Source organism: Xyrauchen texanus, chromosome 48, assembly GCF_025860055.1.
Source record: "Xyrauchen texanus isolate HMW12.3.18 chromosome 48, RBS_HiC_50CHRs, whole genome shotgun sequence".
Taxonomy (NCBI): Eukaryota; Metazoa; Chordata; class Actinopteri; order Cypriniformes; family Catostomidae; genus Xyrauchen; species Xyrauchen texanus.
In genome coordinates this window covers 24,337,899-24,357,775 of record NC_068323.1, presented here as the reverse complement: position 1 = coordinate 24,357,775, position 19,877 = coordinate 24,337,899, and the positions used below count along the sequence as shown (strand labels likewise).

Below are 19,877 nucleotides of genomic sequence, written 5' to 3'. Positions count from 1 at the left end.
TCCTTGAATCAATCACGTCTCTCTCTGGGAAGTCTGGGATCAAGAAAATGCTGTGGTTTTCCAAGAAAGCATTCCCTTTACTCCTCACCTTGCGTAACACAAGATCTTTATCAAATCATCTCAGAAATTTGGCCAGAATTGATCGGGGTCTGTCTCCCTCAGTGGATCTGTTCTCCGGGACCCTGTGAGCTCGCTCGATTTCCATTTTATGGCCAGTTATGTCAAGCAGACTCGGGAAGAGCTCGTCTAAGAATTTCACCATATCTTGGCCTTCCACATTCTCAGGATTTCCAACAATTCAACTTTTCACCGATTACAGTTCTCAAAGTCTTTCAATATTTCCCAAATGTGTGCCAAATCTACTTTGGTCACTAGTGGATTAGCACCTAATTCCCTCTCTGATGACTCCAGATAATCGATCCGTATCTCGACGCCCCCAATTCTTGTAACCAACAAGAGAATTTTACCTCCATCGCCGTAATGGATCGATTTAAACAGCAAGATCCTCCAGGTCCACTACGACCTTCTTCAGCATCACCGACATCCTGGACAGTTGCTGCTGAATTTCTCCCATCGCACCGTCCAAACCGAGTCCCTGATCTGCGGCTTTGTCTGAGGTATAAGCTTGAGCACATAAGTGTCTTATAATATCTCCAGAGCCCAAGAAATTTGACTTCTTAGAACAGTTATGTAGCAGGGTGTATCAATATGATACAAAAAGTATTAAAGACTAGCAAAGTGCGCAGAGCTTGTCGTTCACACATCTGACCCTTGCATGGCGCCACGTGACTCTCCCTATTTTAATTATTTATTAAGGCATATTTATTCAATTGAATACTGTGTGGTCACATTACTTACATGTCTTCTTAAATAATCTGTTTAATAAGAACATGTCATCTTTCTATTGCCATTACAATGATGCTTATCAAAGAAGGCTAATATAACATTATACTGTGTTACATGTCTTGTAAATTTAGACCTATCAAGTGGCATGTGCAGAATGCGGAGACTGCCTATAGATTTCATAGTGATTTTTCAGCACTTTTTTATCTTCTGAAATAGATTACAAGGGCTTTCCGATTATCGAAATATATTAATACAACTTATTAAATGCCCCTTTGTCTTTGATAAACTGTGAAAGATGCCAGAAAGATACGTTTAATATGCACTTAAGGGACTTAAGAGCAGTTCAAGAGTGTTAATTTATGATCGTTTTTACGAACTGCTTAGATAGCGATGCTTTTGGGATACAAACCTTAGAGATTAAGTACTACTTCATTTCTGCTAATGTCCTGCTTAGTGCTTCGGGAAAGACAACCAAGGTTAATAATAATAATAATAATAATAATAATAATAATAATGCATAAAATGCATATATAAATGGATGAATAGACAAAATAAAATCAGAGAGAGCAGAAAAATGTCAATGTTTTTTCTCATTGTCTCCTCTTCCTTTCTGACACCCAAGGGCGCTCTCTCTATTTCATGTGAACAATATTGCGGTGGATGCACTAACATAGAGTAAATGTACAAACATTAACTGATTAAGCGGAGATCTATGCTTTGCGCCCAAACTGATCATCAATGCATAACAATGTGCGCATAGAGAAGGAATTTGTAAAGGAAAAGAATGTGGGAAGACGCGCCAATATAGACAATTTCCCCATAGATACAGTATAACATCGACTACATTCCTTCTGAATTTAATACTGTATCATGCGGCCACTTTGTACCAACTAATGCACAAAGATAGGCCTATTGTTTATTGATTTAGGCCTTATTCATTTTTCATTCATTTATTATTTTTATTGTAATATTTTATTTTATTGTTTCTGCTCATTTCTTTTCAAATTGAAAAACCTAACATGGCTCTACCCACTTTAGCAATCGGGCAAATTGGTTTCATAGGAAGCCTGACTGGAGTCACTTGCTGTGCTACACAGGCCCCCCCTCTAGATGGTATTTTCAAATAAATGGAATAATTTGGAAATTAACTAATTTGGAAGTTGAATATTTATTGTTGAATTTTTAATAATTAAATCAGTTCCAAAATACATATTCAATGCTTCGATTAGAGCAATTCAACATGCTTTTATGCTTCAAAGACATTAGTCATGAATTTACAATCCATAGACCCTCAAGATATCCCAGGTGTGTATAACTTTGTATGACTCTTCACCAGAACTCATAGAAGAAAAATGTCTTAGCTCAGTAGGTCCTTAAAATGCAAGTGGATGGTGATTTCTCTTTTTAAGGTCCAAAAATCACAGACAGTCAGCATAAACATCATCGATGCAACTCCAGCTGTTAAATGTGTCTTCTAAAGTGATACGATTGTTTTGTTGTGATAAAGATAAATATTTAAGTACTTCTTAACTATAATCCAATGCTAGTGAGCTAGGACATTTTTCTATTGTTCTAGTGAAAAAAGAAAGTCATACACACCTGGGATATCACGAGGGTGAGTAACTAATGAGAGAATTTTAACAAGGCACGGCGCACCAGAGAAGAAAAAACATTGGTTATGGTTTATCAGGCGCTAAAGAAATGGCTGGGTGCAGAACAATCTGGAATCATGTGTAGCAGTTACATCTTCAAAACTTCCTCAAATATGAAAATCTCTGTGGTACCTGCACTAAATAAAACGTATCAGTTACCTAACATAACCTCGGTTCTCTCTAGATGAGGGAACGAGTATTGCGTAAGCTAGCTTACGCTACGGGAAAGATTCATCTTTTCTGAGATATTGAAACCAAAAAATGATCCTTAATTTTTGTATCCATTGTCAACGCAGTGCGGCAGCTGCAGACCTTGAGCGGGCTAGCTAGCGAGCTCATAGGTTGCTCTGCGGCAACTGCTGCAGCCTGTAGACGAGCTTGGGCGAACTCGCATCCAATGAGAGGCGTCCGCGCGCTTACTGCAACAAAGCCCGCCAAAATGGGCGTGACTAGAGTGCATATAAGCGTAGTTCGTAGGCTGGAACGGCAACGGCCGCCACATACACTTTGAGCGTGGATGGGGATCTGCCCTTATCCAGCAGCTCTTGTAGAAATACGAGCAGCGACGACACCCCACATGTCCGCGGGTCCAGGTCTCGGTCGGTGCACCATTTTGAGAACACAGACCATTTTGACGCATAGAGTCTTCTCGTGGAAGGGGCTCTAGCGTGTATGATGGTGTTTATTACTCCTTCTGGCAGAGCGACGGGTAGTCGTTGATCACCTACGCATGCAGCGCCAGCTCTGGGTGGGGATGCCAAATTGTGCCGCGAGCTTGAGAGAGGAAATCTGCTCTCACTGGGATGGGCCACGCGCTGTCAGTGACAGCTGCGTAAGCTCCGGGAACCATGTCTGATTCTCCCAACGCGGGGCTATGAGGAGCACCGAGTGACGCGTTTCCCTGATCCTCTGCATTACCTGTGGCAATAGCGAGATGGGAGGGAAGGCGTAAGCGAGCGCCTGGGCCAGTCCTGGGCCAGCGGCGTCCTCGCTTTGAGAAAAATATTGGGCAGTGAGAGTTCTCTTTGGACGCAAAGAGGTCTATCTCCGCTCTGCCGAATAGGTGCCATAACGTCTGGACTGTTTGAGCGTGCAGGGACCATTCCCCTGGGGAATATTGTCTCTGGACAGTCTGTCCGGGCCGTCGTTCAGGTGGTCTGGCACGTCGCGTCGCCCTCAGCGGCGCAGGTGGCACTGGGACCAACTCAGTATGCGTTTCGTCAGATGGAAGAGGTTCCTGGATCTGACACCGCCCTGATGGTTTAGGTAGGATTCCACAGATCTGTTGTCCGAACGGACCAGGATGTGGTGACCCTGAATGACCGGGAGAAAGCGCATGAGCGCGTACTCGACCGCTATCATTTCCAGACAATTTATGTGAAGGAGCTTTTCCTGAACTGACCATAGGCCGAAAACCGGAGAGCCCTCGCAGACCGCGCCCCAACCCGGCGCAATAGTTCAGAATTCGCAAACCCTGACTCCGCAGGGGTGCGAGCGCCGCGTCCATGCACTTCGTGAAAGTACGGGGTGCTAAGGACAGGCTGAACGGAAGGACGGTGTATTGATAAACCTGGCCGTCGAAGGCGAATCTCAAGAATGGCCTGTGACGGGGATTTATCTGAATCTGAAAGTATGCATTTTTCAGATCGAGAGAAATAAACCAGTCCCCTGGCGCATCATGCGCGAGGAGTTTGCTGGTTGTAAGCATTTTGAACGGTCTTTTTGCAAGCGCTTTGTTCAAAACCCTGAGATCTAATATTGGTCTGAGGCCGCCGTCTTTCTTGGGGACAAGAAAATAACGGCTGTAAAACCCCGACTTCGCTCAGGGAGGCGGCACTCTCTCTATGGCCCTTTTGCACAGAAGGTTTGCTATTTCTGAATGAAGCATGCACGCTGCTTCCGTGTTCAAAGTAGTTTCGAGCCAGCTCTGAAGCAAGGAGGACGGCGATCGAACTGTAGCAAATAGCCCTGTTTTATTGTGCTTAACACCCATTCGGATATCCCTGGAATATCTTCCCACGCTTTGAAGCGTAATGTTAGAGGGTGAATGGCCAAATCGCTCTGATTGCCGCACACAGCGCTGAACAGAATGTGTGAGCGCTTACTGTGCTTATGCTGGACTGCTCGCAGACAGCATGGACAGGCTGTTCTGTGAGTGACTTCCGATTGAGGTGAATGGGGAAAGAGTCACGTCTGTTAAGTGATGCGCAAGCATAGCCACGGGCACAGGACTTACATACAGAGAAGTGTTTGCTGGCCGTGTGACAGAGCGGGCAGAGAATGGGCACGCGCGCGTATTCGTGGCGCATTTATTGACTCTAACACTCGAGTGGTTCAGTAACGGCTTTTGAGTGTGCTCTGATGGGGACACGGAGCGTGTAATGCTTGTGTGTAGAGCTGAACACTAGATTGTGGGCACCTTTTCTACACATAAGGCTGGTCGTGTGACAGAGCGGCCAGAGAATGGAGCGCGCGCGGATTAGTGGGTGCGTTTATTAACCCTAACACTCGGCGGGTCGTAACCGCTTTATGTGAGTGTGCTCTGATAGGGACACGGGGCGTGTAATGCTTGTGTGTAGGGGTGAGCACTGAATCGTGGGCACATTTTCTACACATAAGGCTTTATTTTGAGTCGCCGTGGAAGCGCCGTTTGAGTGCAGGCAAGCGGGTAATATCACCGGCTTGTTGGCTGCTGAATCCACCACTGCAGTAGCCTGAGAGAAGGGGACTGACAGGGGCGTACGGGACTTACATACAGCTGGCCGTGTGACAGAGCGGGCAGAGGAGAGGCGGCGTGCGGGCTTGTGGGGCGTTTATTAACTCTAACACTCGAGCGGTCGTAACCGCTTATGTGAGTGTGCTCTGATAGGGACACGGGATGTGTAATGCTTGTGTGTAGGGGTGAGCACTGGATTGTGGGCACAATTTCTACACATAAGGCATGTTTACTCTTTACAAGATTTCTTTGGGTCGCCGTGAAAATGGCGTTTGATTGCAGGCAAACGGGTAGTATCACCGGCTTGTTGGCTGCTGAATCCACCACTGCAGTAGCCTGAGAGAAGGGGACTGACAGGGGGCGAAGCTTTGACGGTGGTCCGGCCGTGGCGGGACTGAGCCGTCGTTTTCTCAACAACGCTAGGAGGACTTCGGTTGCTCAGGTTTCAGTACAATCTTAGGCCGAGGCCCGCAGGAGGCGGCTGTCTGAGCGCGATCGAGCCGCCCTGTCGACGCTGAGAAGTCTGGCTTGTTGAGCTGAGCGCTGTGAAGAGGCTCGTGCAGGAGGCTGGTCACGTGGGCGGCCTGCAGAGGAGCTAGCGGACGAGGCAGAAAGAGATTCATGGCTTGGGCTTTGAGAAGCGGTCAACAATGCCACTCACCGCGGAACCGAAGAGACCGGACAGAGAGAGCGGCGTAGTGCGTTCAGCTTCTCCCAAGTCGGCTAGTCAGATCTGAAACAGCCTCTGTCTGTAAGGCGGCCATGGAATGCAGAGCAGATGCGGCTTGGCGGCGGCGGTATAGGCGCGGCCAACACAGGCGGAAGTAGTTCTGCAGGCCTTAGGCGGGAGCACCAGCTAGACCGCCATCTCGCGAGGGCGGGCAAAGGTGCGGCGTGGAGTCTGTTGGGAGCCTGTTCAGGGGCGGTGACCACTCGAGCCCGAGGCGGTCGACAACCTGTGTGAGGAGGCGTTAGTTCCCCTCGACTCGGCGCGGGTCCTGCTGGATTCCGGGCGAGGAGGAGGCGTGTGAGCCTGACCACTCCTGGCTGTCCGAAGCCATGATGGAACAGCCCTTATCCTCCGCTTCTTAGTCCGAGATGGCAGCAGAGCAGACGGCTGGCGGCAACTCGCTGGCGTCCGAGTGGGCGGGAGGGTGAAGGCGATGCTCGAGGAGGGGCTCCGGCGAGGCAATCGCTTCTACCACTGGTTCCGGCAGCCTTTGAGGCGGCGCTTTTACTCGCGCGGCTGAATGGAAGGCGCGCGGCGGCTCGGTCCTGAGCGCTGAGTCGAGCCCGCAGGGTCGACATCGAAGCTCCTCGCAGAGATCGCATCCGCCTTCAGCGAGGCGAGCTCTGCATGCCCCAGTCCCAGGCAGAGAGCGCCAGATGGCGTGGCAGTCTCCGGTGCTGAGAGGGGCGTAATGAGGCGCAAGTGGAGCGAGGCATCTTTAAAAAGACGCTTCGTACTCTTTTGTGAAGTTCATAAGAACTAGCTTGCTTTAAAAGGATACGTCGCCGGATGGCGTAGCTTCGCAGGACGGCTGAAGGTGGCGAAGACGGCCGGCTTCTTCGGCGCTGTCCACGCTTGCTTGATGCCCCTCGAGCGACGCGGCTTCCAGTTCAGAGATGCGAAGAGCTTCGCTGAAGAGATGAAAATCAGGGTTCCAGCCTCACGAACTACGCTTATATGCACTCTAGTCACGCCCATTTTGGCGGGCTTTGTTGCAGTGTGGCGGACGCCTCTCATTGGATGCTTGAGTTCGCCCAAGCTCGTCTATAGGCTGCAGCAGTTGCCGCAGAGCAACCTATGAGCTCGCTAGCTAGCCCGCTCAAGGTCTGCAGCTGCCGCACTGCGTTGACAATGGATACAAAAATTAAGGATAATTTTTTGGCTTCAATATCTCAGAAAAGATGAATCTTTCCCGTAGCGTAAGCTAGCTTACGCAATACGAGAGAACCTCTCGTAAGAGAACTAGATGCAGCACAATGAATGAAACAGAAAGGAGGTGAATTAAAGTTCTTTTTAACTTAACACTCTGTCTAAACAATATGGGTGTTCTGTCCCATTTATTTTTTTACTAATTACAAACCCAAACCTGACACGAACCCAAAGTCATACCAAATCCGGACTGAAACCCAGCAGACCTCTACTCCAAAAAAAAATAGAAAAATTGTTGCATGTAAATCTCACAAGACGTTTTGCAGAATGTTGGTTACCAGAAGAAGCCTTGGTATAATTGATCAGTAAATCAAAATATATATTATTACCTAATTAATAACTAATTATTTCCTAATTAATATTCATGAGCCAATTTGAAGTTTTCAGATTATTCCTACACCCCCTGCTTTCCTTCTTTGATTATTTCATACTCTATTACAATAATGTTCATGCATTAAAAGCTGACGATCAGTCTTAAGATACTGTCATGTGCTCATTACATGCATGTTGTTCCCCTACAGCTGCAGGTGCATGCTGACGAGTGTTCTGAAGTGGAGACAGACTGCATTTATAAAAACTATGGCTGCACTGTCAGAGTAAGAAGTTTTACAAGCTTGCTGTTAAAATTAAGCATGCTGAATAAATGTGCATGTTTTGGAGATTTCACTCTTTGAACTCTTTCTCCAGGACAAAAGATGGAAGGTTCTAGATCATGAAAACACAGAGTTCAGTTCCCACGTAAGGCTCGTTCTGGAAAGTAACTCCAAACTTGAGAAACAGGTATAAAGCTGTTTAAATCAGTGACACTATGTAAATGAAATAAAATTATGTCAATTAAAAAGCATTCTGTGTAATTTAAACGTCTTATTTTTTTGTAGGTGGAGCAGTTGCAGCAGGACATGCTGTTCCAGCAGGGAGCACTGAAGGACAAGAGTCTTTTGGTCAACAGTTTGGACAGAGACATCACCTTGTGTGACAGCACACTGACTTCCTTACAGGTGAATTTAGCCCCTGTCATTTCTAAAAAGTACTGAACACAAAAGGAGGTTGCTTAAAATGTTTTTGACAGTTCTCATTTCCATTGACATATATGGCAGTGATTCTCAACCAGGGGGCCAGGTTCCACAAGGGGGCCTCAATACACTTCCAAGGGAGCCTCAAGTTAACTTAAAATGAATTTAAAATAAGAAATATTAAAATAATTTACCTTAATTAAAATGATAAAAAACACTTTAAGATGTATGCCTACAAATTCTTCAAGACTCTTTCTGAAACTTCTAGAATAAAACATTATCCATGATTAATTATTTCAATCAGACACGTCTAGTTTCATGCGAGGGGGTCGTCAAATATTGTCTTGGACAGTGGGGGGCCTTGGAGTCAAAAATGTTGAGAACCACTGATATTTGGGACATTCCCTGGCATCCAATAGAGGGTTCTATTTTCCACCTCCTTGAAAGCTGCCAACCTTCCCATCTCTACACACCACTCTGAAAATGATGGCGCTCCGTCCGACGTCCAACCCCTTAAAATAATTTGTCTGCCAATCATGATACTGGTCAGAATACAATTATTTATATGTTTATCCCCTAAATTTATTACTGCCCCATCGCCCAAAATACAAAGTCAAAACGTCTCACAAACAACTCTGAACCTTTAACCAAAATTCTTGGATCTTAACAAACCCCAAAAAGACATGTGTTGAGTCTCCAACTTCTGACTGGCATCGCCAGCAGGAGGGTGTGACTTTAAGACCAAGCCTATACAATCAATAGGAGGTCCAATAGAATCTATGTAAAATCTTAAATTGCATAAGGCAAACCCTTGCATATCTAGATGCAGACTTGACATTATTTAGAATCCTAGCCCACACTCGGAGTGTCCAATACCAAATTTAAATCTTTCTCCCATAATCTCTTGTGAGAAGTTGAAGCTCCATCCCCCAGACTCAGAATTAACAGGGACTAATACACTGATGCCTCATGACCTTTTCCAAAATCAGTAATCACTAGATACTCCCAGAGTATCTGCTGGTTTTTTTGGGGGGGTGGGGGGTGGGGGTTCTGTAAATACCTATAAAACTGAGATCTGGGAATCAAAAAATGTTTAACCAAATTCTCAAAAGATCTCAACACTCCGCTCTCATACAGGTCATCGTGTGTAGTAACCCCCCTCACAATCCCCTCTGACCAGCAGAAAGGGGACTTATTAATAAATAATTTAGGGTTCAGCCATATGCTTGTGGAAATATTTAAATAAATGTCCGAATTAAACACTCTTGTCTTGTACACTTTTGTCCATACAGAGTGCAAATGCGAGATAACAGGGTGTGACTTAACTTCTCCGGTTAGTTTAATAGAAAAGCTTTGCAATGGCAAAATAGGGGCAAGAGCATCCTGTTCAATACAAAACCAGGGAGGGGCTCTCTCTGGTGGAAGAAAACCAATGAGCCAGATGTCTGAGACCGAATGCATGATAATAAAACAAAATCTTGTGTAGGCCTAGCCCACCTTTGTCAATCGGCCTATGTAACTTATTAAAATGTAATCTAGGATGCTTTCCATTCCAAATGAAGGACTTTACTCCGTTAACAAATTGCTAAAAATAAGAGAGGATATTTGAATTTTGGAATACAATACATTTTAATAACATCAGCCTTCCCAATCATAGATAAATGTTATGAAGCCCACCTGCCCACATCGCTCCAAAACCTTTTTATTATGTGATCAAAATGAACTCATCTATTATAGAAAATATAATCTACGTAAAGCAAAAGCTTATGCGCCATACCTCCCGCCACCATGCCTGGAAAATCATCTTCCCTCCTTATTGAGGCTGCTAATGGTTCCAGGGAAAGATAGAACAATAATGGAGAAAGAGGGCAACCCTGCCAAGTGCCTCTATCCAGAGTAAAATAATCTGAAATTAATATTTTTTTTATACCACCCCCTACCTGGTGTCTATAAAGTAAATTTATCCATCCAATAAAAGTATTCCTGTATATTTCCAAAATCTTAAAAAGATAATCCCATTATACCATATCAGATACCTTTTCGGTTTCAAGTGAGATGGCCACGATCAAATTCTAATTATTTGCCACTGACCACATGATATTGATGAAACGCCTAATGTTTTCAGAAGAGCTGCGGGCCCGAATAAACCCCACCTGATCTACATGTATAAGGGATGTCATAACTTGACAATATTTTAATGTCTAGCTGGATCAGGGAAATTGGATGATAACTCTTACACTCACTTGGATCTTTGTCTTTTTTAAGAATCAGACTGATCCAGGCTTGTGGCATGGTTGGCAGAAGCTTTCCATTCTTTAATTATTCTGTAGCATAAGATCTAAAAAAAACTCAGCGACAAAGCCATCTGGCCCCGGAGCCTTGCCTGTAGGCAAGGCCTTAATTACCTTGCCAAGCTCCTCCAATGTTATCTCTGAATCAAGAAAATAGTTTTCCCATCAGTTTAGGGAGTTCTAATGGTCCCACAAAGTTTCTAATATCTTAATCAGTAGACAAATACGTGGAACTATAGAGCTCAAGATAGAATTCTTTAAAGGCATTATTAATATCAATGGCCGAGGTAAAAATTTCACCACTAGCAGATTTAACTGAGGGAATGGTAGAAATAGACTCTCTCTGCTTTATATATCGAGCCAAAAGCTTCCCTGCTTTGTCCCCCAACTCAAAGTATGGCTGTCTTGCTCTGAATAACCAAAACTCCACCTTCCATATCGTATTATATCTGTATTTCAGTTGAGTCAATTCTCTGAGGCCTTCAGATGACATTAGGTGCTTCAGCTTTGCCTCTGGACTTTTAATTTTCCCTTCCAACTCCACAAGTTCTTGTACTGTGGATGAATGAGGCAAACTGTATGATCTGTGCCCTAAGACCCGCCTTCAGTGCCTCCCAAGCCACGCCCACAGTGGATACTGAGGACCAGTTGGTCTCCATATAAACATTGATCTCAGCCTTTAACATTTGTTGGAAACCAGGATTTTGCAAAAGGGATACATTAAAGTGCCAACTCTATGATTTATTTTTCTCTATATGTGGCAAAACCTCTAAACTTACCAGGTCATGATCTGGGACTAATATGTTTCCAATTGAACAATCAACAACAGATGAAATGAGGGACTTAGGTATCAAAACAAAAATCTATTCTAGAATAAATCTTATGGACTGATGAAAAATTGTAAACTCCACCCGCTCGGTGGAACCAGCACAAAAAGAAACAAAACAGGCACCCCCATTTCATCGGATGGTCAAGTGAATTTTCAGTGAGTCAAGCTCACTTGAAAGCAATGTGAGAAACACACCATGACTTCCTCAGTCCATTGATGTTATGAAAGACATCGCTTGTTGTGGGCATGTAAATATTTTGTGACCATCCTTAGGATCTGTTCTCAATTTGGCTGGGAACACCAGTGTGAAAGCAACCTTCCATTGATGTAAGAGTTTCTTGAAGGGGTGTTATTCTACAAAACAATTTCCAGTCTCTAGGCGGAACCAAAAAAATAAATTAAAAAAAGGCACCTAGCTTCCTTATGTTAAGTGAGTCAAGCTCACTTGGAAGCAACATGAAAATCATAAAATGGCTTACTCACCCCATTGTCTCTATGAAGGACAATGCTTGCTTTGGGCATGTAAATATTTTATGACCATCCTTAATATCTATTCTAAATTTAGCCTGAAACATCGGCGCAAAAGCAACCTTCCATTGATGTAAGGGTTTCTTGAATTCCTGAAAATCTGGGAAAAAGTAAATGTTGTGGTTCTTACAAGAAAGCCTTCCTTTACTCCTTATCTTGTGTAACACAAGATCTTTATTGGATGATCTCAGAAATGTGGCCAGAATTGATCGGGGCCTGTCTCCTTCCGTGGATATTCAAGCCGGAACTCTTTGAGCTTGCTCGATTTCCAACTTGTGGCATGTTATGAGGGGCATACTCGGGAAGAGCTTTTCTTGGAATTTCACCATGCTCAGGAACTCCAACAATTCTGAAGTTGTTTCGTTGATTACGATTCTCAAGGTCTTCCAACTTTTACCAAATGCATTCCAAATCTACTTTGGTCACTAGCGGGTTAGCAGCTAATTCTATCTCCGATGACTCCAGATAATCAATCTGTTTCTCAACGTCCCCAATTCTTGTAACCAACTCAGAGAATTTAGTCTCCATGGAAGTGATCAATCAACATAATACCGCAAGATCCTCCAAGTCCACCACAACCTTCGTTAGCATCACCGACATGCTGGACAGTTGATGCTGAATTTCTCCTGCTGCAACGTCCAAATTGAGTCCCTGGTCTGCGGCCCTGTCAGAGGTATCAGCTTGAGAATGTAAATGTCTTTTAATATCTCCAGAGCCTGAGGATTTTGAATTCTTTGACATATTGTCTTCATAGAACAGTTATGAAACAGAGTGTATCAAATCTCACTGGTTTATGACACAAAAATAATTAAAAACTAACAAAGTGTGCAGAGATCACAGTTCACATGTCCAACCCCCGCATGGTGCCATGCGACTCTCTCCTATTGTGTGTCTTTTATTTTGAAGTTTTAATCTAACTCTAGTCTTTTTACTATTCTTATTAACCTTGTTAGTTTTTGTGAAAATATTCTCTGTATCTTGGTCAGTTCTTGTCCTTTTAAGGCTGTTATGTTGAAGTGTTCTGTATTTGTGGTTTCTAGTTTCTTGTGTTTATTTGGCCTTATTTATTACACTTGGATCTGCATCTTGCTTCAGCAGACTCCATGCATTAATCCATACAATGAAAGCATATTACAAAAAGTACCATAAAAGTAGTCTATATGACTATGACTTTTTTCCAAGTCTTCTGATAATTTCCCCCTCCTCCATACCACTCAGATATCAGTAGCACAATTGTCAGGTATAACCACAGAAAGACAAATTAATGTTTCAAAATGAAATGTTTCTCTTTCTGTTTCCAGTTAGCATGCTAACATGCTAACGAATAGTCTGTTACACTAACATTCCATCATGCAGTCCTACAGTTCGATTATCCTACTAAGCTAACTTATTCAGTGCTAACACTTCACATATTTGTATCTAAACATTTAATTTAAGCCAAATTAAAGGGACAGTTCACCCAAAAATGAAAAATTGTTCATTATTTACTCACCCTCATGATACCCCAGGCATGTATGACTTTCTTTCTTCACCAGAACACATTTGAAGAAAAATAGAAGATTGTAAAACTTAGTAGATTGAAAACTTCAATTTAGTTTTATATGGTAAATGGATATGTTAACACTGTACTAACAGATTGTTTTTACGTTATCAACTGCAACAGGTATTGGGACATTACTACAGAAAAAAGGACACTGTTGAACAGGCATTACAAGCAACCACCCTAATGGCACAGTATTATATGGGGGGACTCAATTCTTTAAGACAATGGCCACAAAAAAATGCAATTTCCAACACATCTGGTGGTGTGGACCAGCCCAACCGGCCCCTATGCAGAGACTCCATTGGTGTTTTTGGTAAATGTGTCTTATCGCATCTTATTGTTTGGTGTATGGTCTGTGTTTGTGTGTCAGAGGTCTGTGGAGGAGCAGAGAGTGCAGATCAGCAGTGTGCAGCGTGAACTGCGTGATCTCCGGGATGTTTTAGGGTCTGAGCTGAACGAAGAGCTCCCAAGTCTCCGAGCATCACTTGACTCACTCAGACAACAGGTGGCGGTCACTGAAAGCCTCAGGGAACACCTGGGTGAGTCACTCCTTATTGAACACATGAAAGCTCATTTAGTACTCCCAGCAGGGCTGGACTGGAAATCTGGCATACCGGGCATTTTCCAGGTGGGCCGACATGCCTTGCATGGCAGCTCTGCCACCATTGGTGTATGAATGTGTGTGAATGGGTGAATGAATCACAGTGTAAACTGCTTTGAATACCGTTAAGGTTAAAAAGGTGCTATATAAGTTCAGACCACTTTCTCAAGGAGTTATAGTTGTCTTGCCACAATCATTACCTTGAATCCCCTCTCTGCTCTTCTCCCACCATGCTCTTCACCTTCTCTTTTTACTAACAAATATGAAACATTTCAGAATTCTCCTGATTTACTAACATATTTTTTTTTTCTTAATAATTTCCTTATTTCTTTATATTTTCTGACAATTAATTAGTCCATTAAGCTAGTAGATATGGACTAAAACCAGCAAAGCTTTCATTTTGATATTCTGGGTTCTTTAAATACATACCACATTCCACCCCATCTGCCAAATCTGTTTTTGGCAATATACTCATTACTCCCACATCTTACATTTTCCTCAAACTTTCTGTTAGGAATAGTGTAACATAACAAAATTGAAAAGGAAATACAATTTCCAGCTGCTTAAAAACATATACTGCAAGTAGATGCTAATGACCTTTGCATTTATATTTAATTTAAACACAATTGAGTCCAAAAATCTATTTTAAAACCAATTAAGAATGAGAAATACAGAAATAAAACGCTACAGTGCAATCGTGCAGCACAGTGCTCAGTCAGTAAATGCACAGCTAAACAGTTGTGTTTTCAGTTTTCAGTTTCATATCTGACCTCTTCTGGAATTTGGTTCCAACTGCGGGTGCCATAATAGCTAAACGCTGTTTCACCTTGTTTTCAAATGAACCCTTTGTATTTCTAACTTACTTGATCCTTATCATCTGAGAGATCTTTAGGTTTATATAACAAGCATATCTGCAATGTATTTAGGTCCTAGGCCATTGAGTGACTTATAAACTAGTAATAGTACCTTAAAATCAATTCAAACCTAAATATTTCTATTTGCAGGTATTCTTATTGTTCTTCTTCCTCTTTCTCCCCAATGGGAGTTTATGGCAGCACCAGGAAGCATACTTAGGAAAATGTTAATATTTGGCACATTGATATGGGTTGGTATGGATAGCTCCCAGATTAGGTTTGGGGTGTTCTCATTACATTGCTCATTGTGATTTTAACGTGCCACTTACAAGATATTTTCAAACTCCTAGACCATTGGTCCAATTTGCACAAATATTTTTAAAGTGCGCATTATAGCGCCACCCAGTGTCAGATGGGGGGGGGGGGGGTGTACACCTGGATAGAGGAGGGGATTTGGGACCATTCTGCCAAATTTGACATCTGTAGGACTCCTAGACACTGGAATTTATGTCTACTTGAAAAGAGTATGTTTCAGGTCTTAGAATTACTACTAGACCCACACAATAACATACAAAAATGTTCCTTGTAGAAACACTTCTGAAACAGTGTTTGTGTGTTTGTGTCTCTCAGGTGTGCTAGAACAAACGTGTCAGCGGCATACACGTTTGTTGGACATCCACGTGGAACAGCTGCAATGTAACGAGCAGCGTTTTCACCATCTCGAATCCACCTCCTACAACGGCAAGCTTATCTGGAAAGTGCGCGACTACTGGCGGCGTAAAGAAGCCGCCGCTCCACTCAACTCTACCCCCTTCTACACCAGCCGCAGCGGCTACAAGCTCAGTGTACGGGCGTACCTCGGTGGCGACAGCTCTGGGAGAGGCACCCATCTGTCTCTTTATGTCACAATAATGCGTGGAGACTTTGACTCCCTCTTACCGTGGCCATTCCGTCAGAACATCACGCTAACATTGCTGGATCAGAGCGGATCACGGAACCATGTGACCAGTGCTTTCTCCCCTGACACCGGCAGTGATAGCTTTCGCCGCCCAACGTCTGATACTAATGTGGCCACTGGTTTCCCACGATTCATCTCTCACAGTGACTTGGAGACACCTCGGAATTCTGTTTATGTGAGAGACGACACACTGTTCATCAAAGTGAAGGTGGACACAACAGGATTGGATGACTTGTAGTTTTACGCGCACTGAATTTTCACATTAGGAAAAATCCTAAAATCTGAATGCTTGAAATGATAGAGTCATGAGTCCGCATTTGATTTGTAAACTTGGGGCTCCATTTAGTGTCATATTTGTAATGGCTGAAGATTTTTCAAACATTATAGAAGTCATTCATATTATGCAGTAACTTTTTAGCAAAGTAACTTAAGTTCTTATGTTTTAATTTAAGGATATATATATAAATATAAGGCAAACTTCCAGAAACATGCCCAGGTCAAGCTCAGGCATTTACATTTTATTAATTATAAATTGATTATTTACACAATTGCAAGATAATTTCCAAGATGCCTAACTGGATGGAAATAGATTAACAGGATGGAACATAACCGGATAAAAATAATGAGCTAAAGTTAGCCATTGCTCAGTAATGGGTAAACAGTTAGCTTACATGTGGGTGTTTACCATCTTTTGAAATTTTTATATACTTATTTCTTTAATTTTGTCTAACAGGATGAAATATTTTAGAGTGAGACAAGCCAACTAATACCACAAAACATCACATAATATCATAGAATCATTGCTAATATTTATTGATGTAAATGTGGGGAAATTTCATTCCTGAAGGATGATGTCATTAAAAAATATCATCAACCATATACACAAGAAAAACAGTATTCCCAAAAAAGATGTCATTATGACATTCTCATTACCGTAACAAGGAAAAAGTTAATCATTATGATATTCTCATTACCGCAATGTGACATTTTTTATATTATTTACATCTTACATCATAATAGTACTTCATTGGTATTGCCTTTTAACTTTTTCATTCTAAACATTGTAAAACATTATGTTTTTTTGTGTAATACGGTAAAAAAAATCCTGTTACGGTAATGATAATCATTATTGAAAACAAATAGTAAAAGTAAAACATCTGGACGTGTTACGGTAATGAGAATTTAGAGGTAAAATGTGATAAAATGTCCTGAAAATGATGTCACAATGCTAAAAATCTTAATGTTCCTAAATGTAGGCTTCATTTTATTTATACAAAAAATAATTAAATTTTTCTATATATTGATTTGGGAAAAAATATGTCAAGGACATTTTCTTGACAGGTTTCGTGAGAATCACCCAAGTAACTAATATAACTTCCATTTTTAAAAATTGTGAGTTTAATATTTTATTGAATACATTAAGACTACAGTAATATGGGGATATGAAATTGTATTGCATAACAGGAATGATCCAAAGAGGGCTGAATATATTTTTTATAGTAACAATGGCTGTTTACATGCACAGATTTTCATCAAGCCAATTCAGTTCAATTTTGTAAATGTATTTCTGAATGTAATTTGTACCCTAAATTCTGCAATGCGATGAGAAAATCCATTTTAAAATGTACCATATATATTCCGAAAAGCATTTCTGTGCATTGAAAGACTCGAAACGTACTCAGCGCAAGTACATGATTGCGAACGCTGCTAGCCGTCCAAGCTCGATTTTGTGCATCATTTCATTTCTGAAACGTGTCTATGTGTAACGCAATGCAAGTATGCGCGGCAATCTCTGCATTGCCACAAAGGGCACTATAGCGGAGATTTGCATGTCTTATTCTATGGTCAGTTTTATCAGTCTTGTTCATTGAGATAATCTTTATCTCAAGTTAGTTAAAGTTACAAGGTATCTTTGAATCAGTTTGTGAAGGTAGCTGGATTGAAAGATTTAAATGAATTCTTATATTTTGATAGCAAAAAGTGGTGCAGATCTTAAATAAACAGTTAACTATAAATTTCATTCGAATACATTTTTAGACTTTTTTATTTTTTATTGAGGTATTATATGAAGGTATTTTATTCCGAGCTGTCAGTTGGATTATTTGCTTGCAAGATGCTTAGGTGGTCTTGTGAAAATGTTTTGCAAGTAAAGACAAAAGCTGAATCAAAGACATGCTAAATGAGGAACGTATAACAAAGCTGATTACATTTAAGCCCGTTAATGAGTTGTTTTTTAGCAACAGTTTATGTATGAAATATCATTCAGAAGACCATTTAGGTCATAAGTACTGTACTGTATGTCTGGTAGAGTTTAGACGACATCTTGCCACTCATCGTAAAGTCCTCATCAGTTGTCTGATGATGGGGATTGCTTAATGTTTAAAGTTGTTATACAGTTGGCTTGATGGTTGGGTTATAAATGCAGGGGAATCTAACAAATGGAAAATCGTAGTTTTTTTTTTTACAAAATAATTTTAGGTGGTTTGTTGATGAAAGGTGTGCTGCTAATTTTATAAGCAATTGGACATACAATTTTTACCTAGCGGACCATAAAACGGGCCAAAGAATTCACAGATTTATAAGAGGATCACAGAGACTTGGAGGTAGAACACACAAGCAACACCCTAGCAACACCAGAACACCCTAGCAACTACCTAGAACACCCTAGCAACTGCATATACATGTGTTAAAATCCTCTTAAAACACCTTTGCATGCCATAGTGCCACCGGTCCTACTCAACCCGCCCAGAGCGGGATTGAAAAACCAGCAATCCCCGGCACTGGTGCTGGACCCAGAATCACAACTACTACTACTGCCCAGTTCGCCACTAATAGCGAACACTTCTATGGCACACCTGTGGCAAAAATGAAGAGTTTGCCACAAAGCTCATTTGCATTTGAAAATGATGAGTGGCAAATTTGCCACGGGATTGCCAGAACTTTTTCTGTTCTGACAGATTTTTGTAAGTGTAGAGCCAATAAGCAACCACCCAGAAAACCTGTGCAACTGCATAGAAATGTGCTAAAAACTACTTGTAACACCTGAGCAACCATATAAATGCTAGCAACCACTTAGAAATGTGCTGAAACACTTAGAACACCTTAGCAACCCCAAATCAACACCCTGGCAATGTAAAAATCTGGTTCACTGTTATCACTTTTTCTCTAGTGGTAGAAAACATGGACATCTTTAACATGCAAAAGACTTTCCTTAAATAAAAGTTACTGTGTGTTTGTGTGCACTGATCTTTTTAGTCTCAAACAATAGAATATTAAATTAACTTCCTTTTATCATAGAATGAATGTTATTGTTCACACATTTCTATTTCAATTCACATTTCTATTTTTCTATAAAGAGAACTCTGTACAATGCTGCCGTTTTGGTGATCAAATGATCAAAGAAGCTTTTGTAATAAAGAGCAAAGTGATTTTACACGTGTATGTGTCTGAAAATGAAAAGTCTCAATCCCGGAAGCCCCTGCATTCACAACTAGACCACACACGCGCACACACACACACACACACACACACACACACACACACACACACACACAGAGATAAACATGACCAAAACACAAGTAAAAAATATAATTTTATATAACAGGTCACTTTTCTGTGTGTGTGAGGTTTGATTTCCCCACACCATTTATTAACAGAAAAAAAAAATTACTTTAATTTTAAAAGACATTATGAAGGGAAAGTGACATTATTTGAGAGGAGTAAAGTTCAAAAGTTGTCATGATCTGACATAGATACTGCATACACAAGTAGATACAACTTTATCAGCTGCCATAGGCCACAATACACTGCTGTGTCTGCCATATTGAAAAGGTCAAGAGCCATTCATTAACATGAAAGATAATTGACTTTTACACTAACCATTTTTCATACGGTTCATGTAAATGAACTAGCTCAAATAAGTGATTCACTGATTCACTTAAGCTCTGCGGAGACTGTCTTCTTTTTGAAGCGAAATATTTAGGCTAGTTCATTGCTGCTGTTTATCACTATATATCGATTCAGTTATAGAAAATAGGGTTTTCTAGTTTGTTAGTGTATACTAGAATACATTTATTTTCAATTTAATGTTATCACCCTATTTGTTTA

General features: G+C 41.6%; 1 protein-coding gene across 2 annotated transcripts in view; it reads left to right on the top strand.

The window, feature by feature from the left end:
- Positions 1–19,182, top strand: part of LOC127639843 (TNF receptor-associated factor 5-like) — a 32,844-nt gene extending 13,662 nt beyond the window's left edge. For both annotated transcript variants that reach the window (XM_052122127.1, XM_052122126.1), the window contains exons 7-11: positions 7,675–7,749; positions 7,841–7,933; positions 8,032–8,151; positions 13,728–13,896; positions 15,443–19,182. In XM_052122127.1, coding sequence (XP_051978087.1) covers positions 7,675–7,749; positions 7,841–7,933; positions 8,032–8,151; positions 13,728–13,896; positions 15,443–16,008 — 1,023 coding nt within the window. In that variant the 3' untranslated portion in view covers positions 16,009–19,182. The remainder of the gene's footprint in view (positions 1–7,674; positions 7,750–7,840; positions 7,934–8,031; positions 8,152–13,727; positions 13,897–15,442) is intronic.
- The last annotated feature ends 695 nt before the right edge of the window (positions 19,183–19,877 follow it).